At 36.7% G+C, this 22,826-nt stretch overlaps 1 protein-coding gene across 3 annotated transcripts in view; it reads right to left on the reverse strand.

Annotated features, from left to right (window-relative positions):
• Positions 1–22,826, reverse strand: part of LOC135768255 (synaptotagmin-7-like) — a 54,889-nt gene that overhangs the window by 18,528 nt on the left and 13,535 nt on the right. For 2 of the 3 annotated variants that reach the window (XM_065277488.2, XM_065277486.1), the window contains one exon: positions 21,072–21,188. The exons of the other annotated variant lie outside the window; for it this stretch is intronic. In XM_065277488.2, the coding sequence (XP_065133560.1) occupies positions 21,072–21,188 (117 nt within the window). The remainder of the gene's footprint in view (positions 1–21,071; positions 21,189–22,826) is intronic. 3 annotated transcript variants of the gene reach the window in all.

Consider the following 22,826-nt stretch of genomic DNA (forward strand, 5'->3'; position numbering starts at 1 on the left):
GTTCTAGGTATTTAATCAACTCAGTGTGGCATAATGTCTTTTACTACAGTAAATCATTTCAACCAAAGGTTACAGTAAGACACTTACAATAAATGTAGTGTCAGCGAGTTTAAAATTGTAGAGTTTGTATTATACAAGTTTGAATTATACTAGGGCTGACAAAAGATTAATCGCGATTAATCGGATACAAAATAAAAGTTTGTTTTTGCATAATATATGTGAGTGCACTGTGTGTAATTATTTTGTATACATGCATGTATGTATTTAAGAAATGTTGGCACAAATTGATAGGATAGCATCTTGCAGTTGATGGAGATTTGTGAGATGCACATGCAGGGCACAAAGCTCCCGTTCCACCACATCCCAAAGATGCTCTATTGGGTTGAGATCTGGTGACTGTGGGGGCAATTTTAGTACAGTGAACTCATCGTCATGTTAAAAAAATTTTTTTTTTGTGGCATGGTCCATTATCCTGCTGGAAGTAGCCTTCAGAGGAGGGGTACATGGTGGATATAAAAGGATGGACATGGTCAGAAACAATGCTCAGGTAGGCCGTGGCATTGGGACTGAGGTGTGCCAAGAAAACATCCCCCACACCATTACACCACCACCAGCAGATGGCACAGTGGTAACAAGGCATGATGGATCCATGTTCTCATTCTGTTTACACCAAATTCTGACTCTACCATCTGAATGTCTCAACAGAAATCGAGACTCATCAGACCAGGCAACATTTTCCAGTCTTCAACTGTCCAATTTTTGTGACCTCGTGCAAATTGTAGCCTTTTTTTCTTATTTGTAGTGGAGATGAGTGGTACCTGGTGGGGTCTTCTACTGTTGTAGCCCATCCGCCTTAAGGTTGTGCGTGTTGTGGCTTCACAAATGCTTTGCTGCATACCTCGGTTGTAACGAGTGGTTATTTCAGTCAAAGTTGCTCTTCTATCAGCTTGAATTAGTCGGCCCATTCTCCTCTGACCTCTAGCATCAACAAGACATTTTCACCCACAGGACTGCCACATACTGGATGTTTTTATCTTTTCACACCATTCTTTATAAACCCTAGAAATGGTTGCGTGAAAATCCCAGTAACTGAGCAGATTGTGAAATACTCAGACCGACCCGTCTGGCACCAACAACCATGCCACGCTCAAAATTGCTTAAATCACCTTTCTTTCCCATTCTAACATTCAGTTTGGAGTTCAGGAGATTGGCTTGACCAGGACCACACCCATAAATGCATTTATAAATAATTAAATAATAACACTCAGTGAACACACACATATTATGCAAAAACAAACTTTTATTTCGTATCGCGATTAATCTTTTAACAGCCCTAAATTATAGCGTTTAATATCAACATGATCTCATAGAATGCCGTGTTATAGTCACAATTTTTTTTATTAATTTATTCATGTCCATGGCACGAAATTCAGCTTCTTTTTGTGCCTTGAGCATAATATCTTTGTCGTGTCACATTTCTATAAAAAGTTTTTCGTGTCAGTGGCACGACTTTCTTTTTCATGTCATTTTATGTATTGTTTTCTCAATTTGTTTTCTTATTTTTAAATCATTGTCGCTTGGGGTTGGGATTAGATTTGGGGTTTGGGTTGGATTGAACTTTTATGTATTGGTTTCTACATGTTTTTCTTCCGCTTTTAAAACTTTTCTCGCCTGGAGTTGGGGTTAGAATTGGGGTTTGGGTTAGGATGTCTAAATATATAACAGAAAGTGATTCTAACCCCATTCCCAAACGACAATGAAAAGAAAATAGGAAAAAACTATAAGAAAACAATACATAAAATGAAACGAAAAAGTAAGTCGTGTAACAAACACAGAAAACTATTTACAGAAATTGAGTGACACAACAAAGACATTTGTGCTTAACGCATGAAAAAAAACCTGAATTTCGTGGTATTAACACAAGTAAATTAATCACATTTTGCATGACTATAACAAGACTTTCCGTGAGATCAGTCTGTTTAATATACGGTATTACAAAAGGTGGGTGATTTTACATAAGCAACAAGTGCATTACTGTAATCATGATGTTTTATTTGAGTTATTTTCTTCGACATTATACCACGAATGCTGAACTTCCTGTGACATTCCTTTATTGTTTGACTAATCTACTGAACTAGTTAATAGGAGCAGAGTAAGGGGCCAAAAGTATAGAGAAGGAAAGAAAGAAAGAGAGACAGACAAAGAGGGTGAAAACAAGAAAGACAGACGCTGACAGTCTAAGTGACACTTGGTGATTAGACACAATTGAAAGAAAACAGATGATCAGTTATATACAGATACATACAGAGAAAGTGAGACACTGTACGAACATAAAAAAGCGATGAAGGCGACAGACAAAAACAGACAACAACTGAGACAGTCACAGCTGAAAGGCGGAGGAGAGACGTTTGTCTGCGATACAAAGGCAGAAGGTTATTCGCATGACTGGAGAGTCAAACAAAACCATGAGAGACGTCAACCAAACCAGCACAGCTGAGAAAAGAGAAAGAGGCCTGGAAAGACAAGAAACTCTTGAGTTTGGTCAATAGGAGAGAAAGAGAGAAACGAAAGTTAAACAAAAGCACACACAGAGTAAGATTAGTTATACAAAGAAAGGAAACACAAAAAAGACAAACAGACCAGGAGAAAGTGTGTTTATCCAGAGAGAAGTGAAGCTTTAAAGAGAGAGAGAAAATGAAAGCTGGAAAAAGAGAAAATAGAGAACGAGTAAACAAATAGTGTAGAGGAACACAGTAATGGCACAAACAGTAAAACACAGAGAACAGGAAGGGAAAGAGAGACACGGAGGAAAGTCAAACTTTCTGTCTTTAGACTGGCAGGGAAATATAATCCCAATAAAAGTCTTTTTTGCATTAAAGGTATAGCTTACCCAAAAAAATCAAGTCATTTTTCATTCATCGATCGAATAAAATAAATAGAAATTTATTTACTTCTGTGAAACATAAAAGCAGTTATTTGGCAAAATATCCAGCCCATTAGATCTCCATCCCAGATCCAATTTTTCATACAATGACAGTGGATGGTGACCACAATGCCAAGAGAACAAAAAGTGTGCTCCATTAAAAGTTTTTATATCATACGGTACAATCGCAATATGATTAATTTATTTATATTTACCAACAGTAAAACTTTTAAGTAAAATTATGTTCATATCCATATCTTAAAGGATTAGTACATTGTCTTAAAAAATCCAGATAATTTACTCACCACCATGAAATCCAAAATGTTGATGTCTTTGTTTGTTCAGTTGAGAAGAAATTATGTTTAAATGGACTTTAATGGACCCCAACACTTAAAAGTTTTAATGAAGTTTAAAATTGCAGTTTCATAGGACTCTAAACAATCTCAAACGAGGCATAAGGGTCTTATCTAGCGAAAAGATTTGCATTTTTGTCAAGAAAAAAAAAAATGCACTTTTAAACCACAACTTCACGTCTTCGTCCTGTCCTGTGACACGCCAGCGTGACCTCACGTAATTGCGTAATGACGTTGAAAGGTGACGTGTTACATATATGAAACGCACATTTGCGGACCATTTTAAACAATAAACTGACACAAAGACATTAATTAGTATCATTCGACATACAACAACGTCAGAACAGTCCTCTTTCTCCACAATTGTAAACACTGAAGCGTAGTTTTGATACGTTATCCAACCTAACACAGGACTGGAGGAAGGCGAGAAGTTGTGGTGCATATATGTGGTAAAAGTGCATATTTTTTACTTTTCATGCCAAAAATGACAATCGTTTCGCTAAGACCCTAATGCCTCGTTTGAGATCGTTTAGAGTCCTTTGAAACTGTAATTTTAAACTGCATTAAAACTGTTAAGTGTTGGGGTCCATTAAAATGAGAAAAATCCTGGAATGTTTTCCTCAAAAAAACATAATTTCTTCTTGACTGAACAAAGAAAGACATCAACATTTGGATGACATGGTGGTGAGTAAATTATCTGGATTTTTTTTAAGAAAATGGACTAATCCTTTAAACATACCAATTTCAACTGCAATTGAATAGTAAAAACTATAAAAGTATTAAATCCATTTTGATATTCTGCTAAACCCCTCCTTTTCATGCCCACATGCAGAAAAAACAGATAACCAAATGTCTATTTTGGGTAAACTGTGCCTTTAAATGAATAACCAACCACAGATGGATCCCCACCAGTCTAAGGAGAGCGGAAGTGGTCCAGGAGGACATAACTAGCTCGGGCGGGGAGGTTTACTCACAAACCATAAAGTGTCTGTCTGTCAACACATCTGTTTCGGAAAAACATTCTCTCGATGTTGCCACTTTTTCAAATTGTACCGAACTGATGGTGGAAACACAGCTTCAATGTTGAAGACACACAGACATTGTCGACTGTACACAAAAAACAAAGCAGGCAAAGCAGGACAGACAGATAGACAAATATAGACGCATACTATAGCTAGTTATGAGTGTTTCAAAGGGAGGGGAGAGAGGAAGGGTTTAAAATCTTCACATAAATAGCTTGATGAATATTCATCATCTGTTTAAATAAGTCAGTCAGTAATTGGTTAATTGGAAAATGCATCACTGATTGGCTAAATCTGTTTTTGGTCTGGTTACATTTTATTTAACCCACACACATTTAGCTGCCACTGAGATGAAGTGAAAGTTGAAGAAATAAAGGACAGGTGGAGAGATGAAAATGTAAAACAAATAGGGTGTCAATTCACCCTAAAAAAATTTGAACATATCACACAAGAAACACTTAAACAGCTTTTTCAAACGTTTGAATGACCCCAAAGGTACAATATGTTATTGAGATACAAGTACAGCAAGTCCATAGCACAAAACCAACAGCTTTTGGTATCATATTTAGATTTTTAGTTAATAATCAGATATGTATCACTTTTGTTTACACTGTAACCTTTATTAACACCCAGTACGTCAAAAAATACATTGCTTTGGCCAAAAATATGTTTTAAATATATGCTAAATACATTTTGAAGAAAGTAAAGCTTATTTAGAATATATTTTCAAATTCAAAAATATATTTTGTTTTAACCTTAATATATTAACAAACATTTCAAAATGTATTTCAGGGTCAACAAATACAGCATACGGTTAAAAATATATGTTTGCTGGCCAAAAAATAAAAGTTTGTATAAAATGTAAATATAAAATGTATAAGAATGTATAAGAATAAGTATATTTTTGCGTTTCAAAATATATTAAATTTTAATATTAATATTTAATAGTTATGTTTACAGGTTTGTAACATACAAAATTTTCATTCAAATAAGACGTAAATATAAATGCTTAAAAATATATTTATTTTTACAATATATTTATTTTTAATTATTCATAATTCTTTTTATATTTCAAAATATAAAAAATGTCCAAAAATATATATTGGTGAAAAATACATTTTCGAAAATATTTCAAAATATATTTCAGTAATGTCACATATATTTTTGGCCAATTTTTATATTTGAAATATATTTAAAATAATATTTAAAGAATATATATTTTTCGCTCTATATATGGGTGTTGCGTTACCCATAGCAACGACCAACGGCTGGACAAAACTTCATTATAGATTTACTAGTCGAGATTACAAGTAATGTTTAAGTCACAGAAACGCTAAAGTTCTGTTTAAAAAGATCGCCGACGTTTATGTAACCGCACACGAGGCAGCAACCAAGTCAATGGCTTGCAAGAAGAACCTCAACAAACCTCGTCCCGAAAATAACTATTAGAAAATATTTTACGTACAAAAATATTACACAACATCGACTATACTGTGAAAATTGCTGAGTAGTTTGCATCCAAAGACTGAAAATTATACTCGAGCGCCACAAATTGTGTACCGGAGAGAGTGAGATGAACTATAAGAGGGCGTGCACACCAAAGCGTTTTAAACGGCAGGCGGACGCCAAATGTAGGCGCTTGCTAGCTTTTTTCAGCTGAGCGCATTAGTTGCTATGATACTTCTGCTTTGTTTATCAGTCATTGTCCGACTCACTGGTTGGTTGTTGTGATATTTGTCCCGCCCCTTCTCCATTGTGATTGTACGGCAGAGTGAGAAGTGACATTGACGAGCCGAGCTTTTCCAACTCTCTGCTCTCAACGCAAAAAAACCCACCAGCTGCTGGCATTTTTGAAAAGTGCGGCGCTTCCATTGGAAACGACTGAAAACTTTGGTGTGCATGCTACCTTAGTGGTCAAACAGGTGAAATAAGGACAAAGAACTTGATCATCTCTCTTTCTGTATCTCTCTGTCTGGCTTTGCCGTTATGGCAGACAAAGGGCGCGCGCAGTAGCGTATCTGAGAGCTGAATAACTCATGCAGATTATTGATAAGTTTGCCTGATAACTTAAGTAAAACGCTTTTTTACTGAGATGTCATCGTGCATATCAAAATAAATATGAACGTAATCTCTCTCGCCGTCATAAATGGACACAAATCTGCTTTGCATAAGGAAAATGACGTTGTTAAACTCGCCACCATAAATCAGAACTAAACTGTTTACTTGGTTAAACTTAATTATGTAACTTAATTATTCACATAGCCTTATATCAAACTTCATTTTTTGTTTTATCATATTTCTGTTGCAGCTTCAGGACATGTTAAATAATTTACGGTTTACGGTACTTAAGGTTTACAAAGTTGAAAAGCTGCAATGAGATTAGGATGACAAAATTATGATAAATGTATAACGTGATATGAGGCAACTGTTATGGAAACAAAAATATAAACAACTCACAAAAATGTAATGTTTCCTTTTTTGCGTATGATGTATGCATTATATACACATATATCATATAAGTAGGCCTAGAGTATATACTGCAATGAGGCTCGTTTATAGATCTGCAGATATAAACGGCTCGCATGAGGAGCTGCAGTCAGCAGCCTGCAGGTGTGTGGAGTCACCAGTAGGGGGCAGAAGGAGCCCAAATTCCCCCGACATCTGGAATCTGTTCTTCCAAGCGCTCTCACCTCGAAAGTGGGCTGTTGGCATAGCAACCAAGGGGTGGTGGGCACGGACGTGTGAGTGTGTGTGTGTGAGGGATTGGGGGGCAGCAAACAGGAGACCACGGTGCAATCACAGCTGACGAGAAGAAGGATATATGACAGGTACAGGTGAGCGCCTCACTAACACACATCTATACATCTACAAACACACACACACACACACACACAGTCAGAGGCGGGCCGTTTTTGGGGTTCACCATGACCTGTTATACTATCCTGCGTTTACCTGGACCAATGCACGCACCTTTCTCTTTCTCTCTCCGAGGTTAACGCCACGAGTCCAGGCTGGAGAGAGACGCCAAACACAGATCCATACACCCCACCCTCCCCATATATATTCCCATCAGCACACAAAATCATGCAGTAGATATCAAACACACACACACACACACACACACACACACACACAAACAAACACTCCAACACTGACACCAATACTCATTTTTTAAATCCACTCTCCAACCACACCACAGAGAACGTACTAGAGATCATTACATAACCAACCCACTCTGCAAAGCGCCATGAGCTCGCGTGTGTTTCTGCCAATTACTCATTATTTCTTGAACTGCGTTTAAGATACGCCAGGCCTTTTGAGACAAAAGTCAAAGCCTGTCCAGTACAGCAAACACACACACAGCAACATTGCTGTTAGCTCATTCATTTCATTAAAAGCATGTTGAAATTTCTTAGACAGCACTGAACGTGCAAACAGAATAGACACAGGCACAAAGCATGCATTAAAACACACACCACACTCCATCCCAGATCTAATCTGCGCTCGTGCACAGCAGAACAGCTCAATTAAAATCCGATGCTCCTGGGCACGACAGACATCCCCTAGACAAAGTTTCCCATCAAAATCCTTCATTTACACGCACCGCCACACAGCATAAACCTTAATGTGTGACAATTAGAAAACTAAACAATTCGTAGATCGGTATTTGAATGAACAACAAAAAGACACACAGATTTTTTTAAGTTTTCCGTACAGCTGCAATTTTCAGGAGAAAATAGAAAAAGACACCATGGGTTGCACAGAACGGTATGTACTCTTTCAAATCATCTCTGTAAGCCTGCCACGTCCAAAACCACTAATCCTGTTCTTTTCCCATCATTTCTTTCCCACCTAACACCTGTTTTTGAACACACACTGTGCTTTCTTTTTATCTACAGCTAATTACAAGAGATTATCTACTCGACTAAACAAGCCGTATAACCCAACACAGTGTTTCAGCACCACGGACAGCTCCATTATTCATTTTATGAGTCCGGACCCGCGGCTCAACGGGGCTCACGGCTCACGACTCAAGGGCATTCAAACCGACAGTCACTGAATCATGGTAGGTCCACATGTATTCTTTGTCACAAGTAGTTGTGTCGTCTTGACAGCGGCATCTGACTGCATTGAAAGGCAACACACGTGAGCTACGCTGGCTAGATTCCCATTAGCAGTCGATGCATAGCATCACTGCGCCTTTGCATGAAGTTATGCTGCGTTTAACTCTGGCATCGTCTTTAGTCAGGTGCTATCAATTAAACTAATTCCTGTTGCGTTGTTTATCTTAAATTGCTATCATGAAAAAATACTGTAGTATACGTTTAATATTTGTAATTACTACAATCACTTTGTTTATGCTAACTAGATTATTTTTGTAGTATTAACTTTAGTAAATTAATAAACTCCTTTTTTTAAAAAGTTGCTGACAGCATTTTTTGTGATTTTTACAAAATGCCTTCCAGAAAATGTTCTCCTATATATAATAATATAAGAAAATGCAAATATATAAAATGAAAGAACAGACCATCTGCTTTCAAACAAACAAATACAACGGGGAAAAAAAGGTTTAATCCCATCTTCATTTGTTTTCTTTTTGTAACCTCTTAAATCTGGGTAGCTTTCTTCAAAAATACAAAATTTTGAGCAAAAAGCTAAAATAATTCAATTTTTGTAAAGGACTTTTATTAGAGATCAGATTCAAAGTGATCATCAAAACATACATGGAGTTTAAAATGAATTAAGTTAATATTTGTATGAATATAATTACAACTTATTTGTGTTTTATTTTATGAAATCCTGCTATGCATTTGAAGTAACCGTTTTATAAAAGCAATAAGCCCCGCAAAGCAGTGGGGTTACAGTGCATTTTATAACAGCTGAGGGGGTTTTATAGCCTGGGTGCCAGCCGATCTTAGCCCCGCCCACAAGATTTTGAAAACGGGAAGATCGGTCTGGCGTTTTTCCGTTGAGGAGCTACTATGCTAGACCAAATGTTGTTCGAACCAATCAAATTGTCAGGGCGGGCTTTATACGATGATGGACAGATAATCAACAGTAACGTAATGAACCACGTCACCAAAGAGCGCGTGTGTTGAATGGCTGCCGCTGTAGAGTTCAGATGTGTGGATTCTGACATTGAGTCTGTTCTAAAAGATATCGACAGAGCATTGATTTTAAAAAAGGAACAGAGAAACGCGAGCAGGGCATTTGTTGATGTTTTTTGCCGTCCTCCCTATTCTACAAAAGTTGGTCGCAACTGAAATGGGTAACGTTATCACGGCAATGCAACTCAGCGTGCACGACGAGATGGATATTATTAGCAATCGTTGCCAGCTTCTTTTCAGAAGCTCGGAATCGTAGTTGCTGAATAAGTGGAGGGACATGCTAGGCTCTAATATTTTCAAGCCAACGTAATGGGTATCGTCGTGGATGAAGTGCACCTAACGTACAAATGGTAAGAGATAGTCTTACTCCTTGACTTAGTAAATACTTCATGTTGTGATATAAACGAAATGTTGTAAACATAATAGGTGTTGATGTACATTCGCTAACTCAGTATAATCACAATGTTAGTGTCATTGTAGCGAAATAACTAGAAGTTCGGTCAGGCTGCAAAGACGTAATTTCAACATACGTCACACTCCGTTGCTCTGATTGGTCATAGGTCTATCCAATTGAGTGCAGAGGCATTTTTCGGTTGAGACACGCCTCATAATTATAGCTCAATGGAGCGGTATCAGACTCAAATTCTGACTAGAATTGAGTATGGCAACGTCAGGCTAGGGGTTTTAGGCCTAATAATGCCGCTTAGCTGTTATAAAATGCACTGGTAACCCACTGCCTTGCAGGGCTTATTGCTTTAGTATACTAGAGTATGTTTTCATGCTATGTTATTTCCAAGGTATGTTATTCTGAGATAACAACCGCCTGAAACTAATAACATACTGCTGCAAATCATTTTGACAGGTACAGTTTAATATTACACAAACATTAAATATAAATATGTCTTTTAATAAAATATATGACATTATATTTTCAAATGATTAACTCTTTCCCCGCCATTGACGAATTATTTAGTCAATTAAGAGAAAACATTTGCATTAAAAAAGTGTCCCTAATGCACTTTTATGTTAATCTGTAATACCGTGATTATCCACTAGATGGCACACTTACCCAATTTATGAAAAAAACTGAAGCCAAAACGTTATACTGTATACTACTTTTAAACGTGTTATGTTAATCGTTCTGAATCTGATCTTTAACAAAATTCCTTTACAAAAATGAAATTATTTCAGCTTTTTGCTAAAAATATGTATTTTTAAAGAAAAACATATTTAAGAGTTTATAAGCAGAGAAAAAATATAGATAGCAGAATTTGAAAGCAGAATTTCTGTTCTTTCATTTGATGTATTTGTATGTTTATATATTTTCAGAAGAAAATTTTCCTGGAAGGCATTTTGTGAAACTTTTGTAAAAATCACATAAAATGCTGGCGGGCAACTTAAAAAAAAATAGCTGCTGGGGAATGAGTTAAACCAAATAGCCTTATCTTAAAACCGAACGTAAACAGCATTCGTTAAAACAGAGCAAATAAAATATTTTAAATCAATATTTAATGTCCATTACCTTACTTATGATATAAATAGCCATGCAATACGCTTCCTCATGTAAACATTATCCCTTACATATTATATACAGTATTAAAAAGAACCTGCTTAATCTGCTTAGGAGTAAGAGTTAAGAAAATGCAAATTTATGACATGTGCCCTTTAAGACCTGTTTGTTTGTTTGTCTGTGAATGACATAATAATCAAGCACAAGATTTCGAATTGTATTGTATGGTATTCTTCATTGAAAAGTAAAAGTATTATATTCAAATATGTGTGGGTACAGACAGGGTTGAGTAAAAATCCTCATTATGTAATCATTTAAATTATATGCAAATGCATGTCTGCAACAATATGTGCATTTGAAGATACAAACCACAGCATCCAGCTTTCAACATAATGCTGACACCCAGAGGCTTGTGTGAACACCTATCACATCCACCCACTGCGTGTGTTGTTCTTTAAGTGTGGACATTAAAACACATGCAATAAAGAAACAAGCTTTTAATTAATTGTGGATACTAGAATCCAGAACAACATGAAGCTGTGTAGTGTGTGTTTGTGGGTTTTAATGGAGATCAATTTAAAGTCCAATCCATACAGTACTTCAAACCTAAAACACGACAAAACAGGATAGAAAAATGCTTAAAAATGTTATGAGATTATACTGGAAAGCACACGATCACCATACAATGTAATAAGATACAGGAGCACATTGGTAATAGGCTGTTTTTCTAATATGAACATAGCCATTGTCAAAATCTACTGCAGGGTATAAAAGTCAAGGTTATTTTACTTTATTTTAAGACTTTAATATAAATTTACTGTGCATTTCAGTTTAGTTTTTATTAGGAATGCATATCGCCCTATAATCATTATTGGGAGAAAAAAGCAAGTTTTTCCACTATTGGACTTCGCATGATTGTTTAACTCATTCCCCGCCAGCCTTTTTTTTAAATTGCCGTCCAGCATTTTTGTGATTTAAACAAAAATTCCACAAAATGCCTTCCAGGAAAATGTTCTTCTAAAAATATATAAACATATAAATATATCAAATGAAAGAATAGGACTGTCCAGATTATGAAATTTGGCTTACGGTTAATTGCCTAATAAATTGCGTCGATTATGGCGATTAATTGTCTGTTTTATTGCTTTGACATTTAATTCTCATACATTTTCTCTTTGTTTATGAAATAATTTTCACTAGTGTTGTGATTATTTAAATTAAATCTTTTGTCTTTCAAACAAACGAGAAAAAAATTTCATCCTATCTTCATTTATCAAATATGGGTTTCTTCAAAAATACCAAATTTTTAGCAAAAAGCTGAAATAACTGCATTTTTGTAAATTAATTTCGATCAGATTCAAAATGATTATGAAAGCATAAACAGAGTTTAAAATTAATTAAATACTTTTTTGCTTTAGTTTGTTATAAATTGGATAGAGCGCCATCTAGTGGATAATAGCGGAATTATAGATTACAGTAAAAACTTGTCAGGAAAGCGTCATTGTCAGGGAAATGTTTTCTCTTAATTGATTAGATAACTTGTCAATGTTGGGGAAAGAGTTAAAAACAGGTGATGATCAGGGCAGATCCTGGCAATCGAATGGGCCGTAAAAACGCATTAGAGCTCATACTGTGTGATTATTTTGAATTGGATCAACAGAGTTATAATTTGTACACTTGCACTTCTAGGATTTTAGGACATAATAATTTAAAACAAGAAGTTAAAAAGCAAACCTATCGATATCTATTGGTATCAGTAAATTCTAAGCAATCAAATATCAGAAATGTTGTATCGGTGTTTCCCTACAGTAGTTATTTTCTATTCTGAGCAATAGTTTAAAGTTTTTGTTTTATGGATGCTTTTCTACTTTTATCTCAGTTTAATCTTGGAATAAGTTTCATTCACTTTTAATAACATAGAGAGAAAGAGAGAGAGAGTGTGAGTGAGTGAGTGAAAGAGAGAGAGACCTTAAGGCTTAGCTGAAATCAAACCGATCTTCTCTCTTACATAACAGAGTCATGAGTTTTACAGCGAGGCGTTTATACTCTATATAGGTGCGCGCGTGTGAGCTCGCCTGCATCCATTCATTCTAAATGCCATGATCACAGTGGGAGCCTCAGCCCAAATCCAAAGCAAAGCCTCTCTATGGAGGTGCCACACGCTTGAATCAACAGCAAAATGGCAGAGAAAAACTGTGTGTTTGCGTGCCTGCTTGTGTGTCTGTGACGAGTATTTATGTGACAAACAGGATGATATGAATCCGTCTCTTGCCCAACCAGCACATGGGATACTTTCATGAAAAACTGTAAAGACCATCTGTTCAAATTTCATCCCGAAAGTCTATTTCTAAGACCATACTTTTAAAAATAAAAGTGCTTCACAATGCCATGGAAGAAAACAAATGGTTCTTTACCTGAGCTGTCTACTTTAATACTTCAATATTTTTCCGGTTAAATTTTTATCTTTCACAAAAAAACTTTAGATCATTGGATGGAAAGGTCCAATGAAATTTAGTTTTTACATTTAAATATTTAGCAGTAATAATCAGTGCCGGCTTGTGACTGCTTATCCGAGGGGTGCATATTCGGAAAAAGTGTTCGGAGTGTCGTGTGTGTTGCTCGTGTTTTCAAAATATGTGTTTGTTGCGTCTGTGCATCACGTGTTTTGTCAAAATAAGTGCCTGCTGCACATGCATCAAAACCGTTTATGATAAAAGAGACACTCATGTTCATAAAATACATGCAAGACACTCCCTTAACACTAAAATCTGATTACACATGAGATTATGTGAGTATCACGAGCAAACACGAGCGTCTCTTTTATCATAAACCATTTAGATGCATCTGCAGCAGGCACTTATTTTGACAAGACACGTGATGCCAATAGGATCACTCGATGCGCAGAACACATATTTTTAAAGTACGAACCACACACATGATGGGCTATATACATATTGTGACGAACTTCGCATCGAGCGCCGTGAAAAAAGAAGTCGCCGGCCGACACTGGTAATATAATAATGCAGTGACAGTAATTTATTAATTTGTGACAAGAGTATGCAGCAAACCACTGACACCTAGTGGCCGTTGTTGGTAAAACCACTAAAAGTGTAACACAAATCTCATTTTTTGTGATAAGTTTATTGTTTATTGCATTATTTTTATTTATAACAATAAATGTAAACATCATGTGTGTAAAGCATCTACTTATTCAAAAACAGTAAAACTCTGTTTCTTTTGATCATTTTTCTAAACTGATATCTAACAAAAGTACTTTACAAAAATGCAATTATCTGAGCAATTTTCTCAAAATTTGGTATTTATATAAAAAACTCCAGACACTTCTGTGATAAACTTTAAAGTATCTTCTTCGACTCAATGGTTCAACCCTTGACTCAATGCTTCTTTATGGGGAAATATTTTTTTCTATGGCATGCTTGTAAAAAAACTTTCAAGCACCTTTATTTTTAAAAGTTAGGTAGGCGTTTTTGCATTGTGACACTAATTTTGACAATTCTTATTACTAAAAAATAATTTGCAATTTAAAGTGCAACAGTAGTAAGAGTTCATCATAGTGGTTTTTGATGTACTCATTTTTTGCTTATTATAATGAGAAAGATTGTTAAAATACTCCAGCATAATATGCACATCTGTAGTTTCGACCAATAGGAAGATGATAAAAGTTTTTTAAAAGATTTATAAGAAAAAAACTCACTTTGCATTTTCATTTGATGCCATGAAAGCCAAAGAAGTTACTTGCTTCATCTGCAACTGTCATTAAATAATGTAAATAATCTTAGCGGTCAAAAAAACGTTTTATCCTGACCTAGACATATCTGTATGCCATTTACTTACATATGCATTAAAGCTCTCTGTTTTATTGGCTGTAATCCAGCTAAGCTTTCCATACAGATATAACCATCAGATATGACTTCAAAGCTTCTGTTTGAGTGTTTGTGAGTGTGTGTGCGTACATTATCATCCTCTCGTTCGATCTCAGAGGTAAAGTAACATTACCACATCATATTTCCAACTGTTTTAAGCATTTGCCCGCCGTAACACTCGTTCTCCCTAGCCGAGCACTTCCTGTTTGATTCCCATTCCCTGGCCATTGTGGGTAATCACAAACCCTGAACGCAGCGGTAAATGAGCCAGAAGATTCTGCCAACAGCTCGAAGGCTTGCCCATTGAAACACAATCTCTCTCTGTTTCTCACTGTCCTCTTCTTATTAGTCTAGTAGTTTTTCCTGGCTGAGTTAATTGCATGTGTGTGTATTCGGTGGACACTGGATTTTACTCTAATTAACCAGGGGAAAAGACGAAAAAGTGTTTTAAAACTGCAGTACGTCCACGAAATATAAATCAACTCAAGTGGAGTTTAAAGAAAAGCTGAACACAAAGCCAGTTCTTCCCCTAATCCGAACATTTCTTCAGTCGTCCCAAAAAATGTGTACAGCTCTTTGATATGAAGGTTTCAACGTTTATGACAAGAAATATGTGCAAACTGGAATAATGCAGAGATCAGGGAGCTCCTTCACTATCCGTGTTGAAACTGAGATCGATCACCAGTTTAATGAAACAGCGCACGTCATGTGCAAGTTCATGATCAGATCAAAAAATAAATGGGGATTTCTCCATGGAGAAAGAACGGATAATTAGCAAACGTACACATCTTTCCGTGTATTGTCAATAATCTGTGTAAGAAAAGGGCTCAAATACGGATTGGCTGTACACACGAAGAAACAAGGGTGTCAGTTTCAGATTAATCAACTCTTGCACCCGATTTAAAAAAAAATAGAGGATTCAGGATTCCAAAATGCTGGATTCGTATGGACGAAATGTTAATTCGATAAAAAATGTGTACGTATACAGCTAAACGCATCTTCGTGTTGACAGGCTCTTAGTCAACTGCATTTTATTCAAATGAAACCGTAACTCTTTACCCGCCATTGAAGAGTTATCTTGTCAATTAAGAAAAAACATTTGCATAAAAAAAGTGTTCCTGATTAATTTTTATATCAATCTGCAATACCGCGATTATCCACTAGATAAAAAACTGAAGCAAAAAAGTTATTTACTAATTTTGGTAAATAATACATTTACTATTTTTAAACTCTGTGTATGTTTTGATAATCGTTAATTATCTTAGCTTTTTGCTAAAAATATTGTGTTTTTAAAGAAAATACCCATATTTAAGAGTTTATAAGCAGAGAAAAAATATAGGATGAAAGTTTTTTCCCTGTTTTGTTTGTTTGTTTATTGTTTGTTTTAAAGCAGAGGGTCTGTTCTTTCAGTTGATATATTTATACGTTTATATATTTTTAAAAGAAAATTTTCGTAAATTTTTGTAAAAATCACAAAAGATGCTGGCGGGCAACTTTTCAAACAAATGGCTGGCAGGGATTGAGATAAGAACAGCATAAGTCGCTAGGCATGCCATGCACGCATATGACTACAAATAAGTAACAAAAGGCACAAATCTACTTAACTCTTTCCCCGCCATTGACTAGTTATCCCGTCAATTAAAGCTGCCGTCGGCAACTCTGGAGGATTGAGCAGTTTCCAAATGTTTACAATTTCATGTTCCTCCCCCACTACCTCCGAGCAACCTCCCTCAGAGCACGTTCTCGTCAGCGCGTGTGCAAAAGTATTATTGTGAACGCATACTTAGCAAGAATACTTAGATTACTTACATAACACTCCGAAATACAATCAATGGTTGATAAAGCACAATTACCTGTCGAGAAGAAATGTGGCAAGCTCTGCATCCAGCTTGAAATCTCGTAGATTCCTTTCAAATGCCGGTCCGATATTGATCCTAGTTTTAATACGGTCACAGTCGCTTTCTATCTTTGTTTCCTTCTTTTCATTGGTTGTTTTCCTAGCTCTAGTTGTTAACCGAGAAATCGGAAGTTTGTTACTGAAAGTTCTCTCCGCCATCACGCTGCATTCAAACCAAAACAACTATGAATTCAGGCGGATGCACGTGATATTGTAACGCGCGCGAGGGGGATGGGGATCTGTGGCGCGTGCAGGTACTGTGATTGACAGGCAGATTTTACACAGCCCTGCGCTGATTGGACCAAATGAACCAGCCTGCGCTGATTGGACCAAATGAACCGGGAGCGGTGGATTTTTGCAAAACAAATAACAGGCTCCAGGTGGAGCTAGAAGCGCAGGTTTTTTTCTTAAACAGTCTAGTTGATGTTGTTCTATCGGAGCATAGTGTTGGTTTCAGTGAATATGATCAAAAAATATGATAAAATAAGTTGTCGACGGCAGCTTTAAGAGAAACGCTTCCAATGACGCTTTTCTGACAAGTTTTTACGGTAATCTATAATTCTGATATTATCCACTAGGTGGCACTCTTACCCAACTTAAAAAAAAACACTGAAGCATCTACTTATTCAAAAACAGTATAACTGTGTATCTTTTGATCATTTTTCTAAACTGATCTCTAACAAAAGTACTTTACAAAAATGCAATTATCTGAGCTATTTGCTCAAAATTTGGTATTTATATTCAAAAAACCTACCTATATTTGAGAGGTGATAAAAAGAGAACAAATGAAGATAAGATTAATTGTTTTTGTTGTTGTTTAAAAGCAAATGAACTGTTCTTTCATTTGAAATATTGTGTGTTTATATATTTTAAAAAAGAAAATTTTCCAGAAGATATTAAACTTCTGTGAAAATCATAAAAATGCTGCCACTGCCGCTGGCAACCGCAAGAGTACATTTGTGTCTGCTTTGTAACTTTAAACAATTCTGCATTAAACTAACAAAAACCAAACACCTCTAGTTGACATTTCATCAAAAGATGCATCGATATGTACTGGAGAAACGTATTTCAGGTAATTTAGAAATGTAAACAGACGTATGGCGAGTGAGCCTCATAATTGCTATCCTACTGCATTCAGGTTCAGTCCAGCATCAGTACATTTAATATTAACCTTAATCGGTGCGATCCCTGCCTGTTTAAAGAGTCATCTGCTCGTGACTCAGCTTCGGTCTCAGGAGAGTCGGACCACTTCAGTCGGAGGTCTGTAAATTACCTCCACTAACCACATGAATACGCTGCTCTTGGCACGGCACCAGACTCAAGTAAATCACAAACCTAAAGCAACGCCGAGTCTGTTTGTGAGAAGGCGAGAGAGACGACTCTCATCTGCATTCTCTAATTTAGCTCCGGCCACTTGTTGGCCCTCCACATGATCAAAAACTCATTCAGCTTGTGACTCACCACCATTATCCAGCGCAAAAACATTTACTATGATCGCTGTTTACCCAGAGAGGATTTCCCTTGAGATCTAGACAGAGTGTGTGCTGGCGTCTATGGAGGAATGGTATTTTTTTTTAAATAAATTACTGTTTAGGTAAGTGACAGTCATGAACGGTGAAAACCCTTGTGAATCTGTCTACACAAATTTAAATACTGAAGGTTTATTCAGAATGACACACAATACGGCTTTTATGCAGTACTCAATGTGTATACTGTGTGCAGTGTGTGGATTGCAACACATGCTGAAAAACTATCCCACAATGCAATGGGCCCGACTTGACAAATGATAAATAAAGACTGACATTAAGCATAAGAGATAGTGAGTAAATGCACAAGACACGTTCAGGGAGAGGAGAAATAAACATTTGATTCTAATGCCAGGCCATTAAGAAAGAACAAAGAGATAAAAATGCCCAAAACTGAAATGCACAAGGCGAACAGAGTATGTGCAGTGTAAAATAAGACACTTCAGCTGCAAGGCCCAGGCCCGCAAAGCCTCCAATACCATTTCAACACTCAGTCAGCCTCAGGTGAGGATCTCATTAGCATGATTAATGACTTCAATATCTGTTACTGACATTCACCCGAATGTAGAGCATGTTTACTTGCCTTGGATCGGCTCTGACCAAACCATATGGAGCTGCCACCTAAAGAGCACCTTAAGACATCATTGCTTACAATATGAAGTCATGACGCTATTTGAAAAGTTAGGAAAATTTGGATAGAATAAGGAATTTAGCAGTTTTTAAGATGCTTTTTACAAAAACTAAATTAAAATCACATTTATTCAAAAAATATTTTCTTTAGTACTCAGTACTTATTTGGTACTCAGTACTTATTCAGTACTAAGTACTTATTCAGCACTCAGTACTTATTCAAATTCAAATTAGGAAAGATTTAGCAGCCTTTTACGATGCTTTGTTTTAAACAAAATTTAATGAAGAAATGCATATATCTTATAAATATTTTATTCAGTACTAAGTATTTATTTGGTATGAAGTACTTATTCAGTACTCAGTACTCATTTGGTAAATTCAAATGAGGATAAATTAAGAAGTCTTTAATGATGCTTTGTTTAAACAAAATCTAATGCAGCAACACATATATCCAAAAGATAATTCATTCAGTACTAAGTACTTATTCAGTACTCAGTACATATTCGGTACAAAGTACTTATTCAGTATGCAGTACTTATTCGGTGTTGGGCGCTTGTTCAGTGTGCGGTACTTAATCGGTGCTCGTACTTATTTGGTGCTGAGTGCTTGTTCAGTATGCAGTACTTATTTGGCGCTAAGGACTTATTTGGTATGTATTGCTTGGTACTTAATCAGTACTGAGCACTGAATATGCAGTACTTATTTGGTGCTCAGTACTTAAATTAGGAAAAAATTAAGAAGCCTTTTACAATGCTTTGTTTAAACAAAATCTAATGCAGCAACACATAATATCCGAAATATATTTTATTCAGTACTAAGTACTTATTCGGTACTCAGTACTTATACGGTATGCATTACTTATTCAGTACTCGATACTTATTCTGTGCTGAGTACTTATTCGGTGTGTAGTACTAATTCTGTATGTGTTGCGTATTCTGTGAATGGTACTTAATCGGTGTTGGGTACTTATTCGGTATGCAGTACTTATTCGTTATGCATTGCTCATTCGGTGCACAATACTTATTCAAATTGGGAACAATTAAGAAGCCTTTTACAATGCTTTGTTTTAAACAAAATCTAATGCAGCAATGCATATATCCGAAAGATATTTTATTCAGTACTAAGTACTTATTCGGTATGCAGTACTTATTTCAGTATACATTACTTATTCGGTGTTAAGCGCTTATACGGTATGCAATACTTATTCTGCGCTGAGTACTTATTCGGTGCTGTGTACTTATTGGCTATGTGTTGCTTATTTGGTGCTGGGTACTTATTCGGTATGCAGTACTTATTCGGTACTCAATACTTATTCTATGCTGAGTACTTTTTCGCTGCTGTGTACTTATTGGCTATGTGTTGCTTATTTGGTGCTCTGTACTTTATCTGTGCTGGGTACTTATTCGGTATGCTGTACTTATTTTGTACTAAGTAGAGAAAATTCAAATTAGGAAAAATTGAGAAGCCTTTATAATGCTTTGTTTTGACCAAAATCTAATGCAACATTGAATATTCTAAAAGTATTTTCCTTAGTACTAAGTACTTATTCAGTGCTAAAAAGGAAAAATTCAAGTTAGGAAGAATAAAGCCGCCTTTCACAATGCTTTGTTTTTACCAAAATCTAACACAGCATCGCATATATTATAAAAGTATTTTATTCAGTACTAAGAAGTTTCAATAGAATAAATAGTTACTAAATCCAATACATAAATGACTATTTTACTCTATATTTGCATTTCCTGTGTATTTTAAAGCTTATTAAAGCATTAAATTGTTAGCTTAGAGAGTTGCGTATCTCCTGCAAGTTCATAAGTAGCACTATTATGTGTGTCGTGATGGCGTGCAGAGTTACTGCATATGGAGAGTGTTCTCGATCACTCACATATGAGATTCTATTTGAGTTAAGACGCTGTCTTACAGTGGCTGCCTATGGCAGTAGAGACAGCAAGGTCTCTCATTACGACTTGAAAGAGGGATCAGATGCCCCAAAGCAGCGGTAAATCCACATAAGGCTGGGTATTACACACGATTCTGTGTTTGCTGGTACAGAGGGCTATGTCGTGCTCGGTCGCTTGCTGTGGGTTGGTCAAACATATAATCTATCTCTCCATCAACAAACACACACTTGACAACATGGCTACTGGGCGTAACTCCCATACAGTAGTTAATCCCACACGTATACACAAACATACACACAAACACTCTTACGGACAGATACCTCTTATCAGGGGTAGTTTCTTGATTGGGCGGAACTTCCTGTAGGTCTGGCAGACTGGCAAAGTCATCCTGCTCAGCCAATCCGATCGCAAGAGAGAGAACCACCATTTTCCCTTCCCTTCACCATGAAAACACACAAACGTCAGACAGAGAGCAGTGAAGCGCAGAGAGGAAGGGGAATAAGAGAATAAGAGGGAACAAACAGAGAGATAAGACTGTTAGTAGGCAGCTGACATTATTAGTCACATGTCGAGTTAGAATATCACCCCTGTACCTCAGACTCTACTGCACATCTCATGTGCATTCAGGTATGCAAAGTTGACTTCAGATGTCATGCTCAGTGTTGAGGCAAATATTTACTTGTGATTCACAGACTATAAAAATCAGACTTACAACACACACAAATTTACACATAAACATACACTGGAAAAAAATGCAGCATTTTTGTCAAATCAACATACAGTGAGGAAATTAAGTATTTGAACACCCTGCTATTTTGCAAGTTCTCCCACTTAGAAATCATGGAGGGGTCTGAAATTGTCACCGTAGGTGCATGTCCACTGTGGGAGACATAATCTAAAAAAAATCCAGAAATAACAATATATGATTTTTTTTTAACTATTTATTTGTATGATACAGCTGCAAAAAGTATTTGAACACCTGTCTATCAGCTAAAATTCTGACCCTCAAAGATCTGTTAGTCTGCTTTTAAAATGTCCACCTCCACTCCATTTATTATCCTAAATTAGATGCACCTGTTTGAGGTCGTTAGCTGCATAAAGACACCTGTCCACCCCATACAACCAGTAAGAATCCAACTACTAACATGGCCAAGACCAAAGAGCTGTCCAAAGACACTAGAGACAAAATTATACACCTCCACAAGGCTGGAAAGGGCTACGGGGAAATTGCCAAGCAGCTTGGTGAAAAAAGGTCCACTGTTGGCGCAATCATTAGAAAATGGAAGAAGCTAAACATGACTGTCAATCTCCCTCGGACTGGGGCTCCATGCAAGATCTCACCTCGTGGGGTCTCAATGATCCTAAGAAAGGTCAGAAATCAGCCCAGAACTACATGGGAGGAGCTGGTCAATGACCTGAAAAGAGTTGGGACCACCGTTTCCAAGGTTAATGTTGGTAATACGCTAAGACGTCATGGTTTGAAATCATGCATGGCATGGAAGGTTCCCCTTCTTAAACCAGCACATGTCCAGGCCCGTCTTAAGTTTGCCAATGACCATTTGGATGATCCAGAGGAGTCATGGGAGAAAGTCATGTGGTCAGATAAGACAAAAATAGAACTTTTTGGTCATAATTCCACTCAACGTGTTTGGAGGAAGAAGAATGATGAGTACCATCCCAAGAACACCATCCCTACTGTGAAGCATGGGGGTGGTAGCATCATGCTTTGGGGGTGTTTTTCTGCACATGGGACAGGGCGACTACACTGTATTAAGGTGAGGATGACCGGGGCCATGTATTGCGAGATTTTGGGGAACAACCTCCTTCCCTCAGTTAGAGCATTGAAGGGTCTTCCAACATGACAATGACACGAAGCACACAGCCAGGATAACCAAGGAGTGGCTCTGTAAGAATCATGGCGTGGCCTAGCCAGTCTCCAGACCTAAACCCAATAAAGAATCTTTGGAGGGAGCTCAAACTCTGGGCTCTATCTTACACCCGGCGCAATGCAGCGCAATGCACGACGCAAGTGTCTTTCGCTAGTTTCCACCCTAATTTTCACGTTTAGCGCCACG

This window comes from Paramisgurnus dabryanus, chromosome 23 (genome assembly GCF_030506205.2).
Source record: "Paramisgurnus dabryanus chromosome 23, PD_genome_1.1, whole genome shotgun sequence".
In the NCBI taxonomy this organism is placed as follows: domain Eukaryota; kingdom Metazoa; phylum Chordata; class Actinopteri; order Cypriniformes; family Cobitidae; genus Paramisgurnus; species Paramisgurnus dabryanus.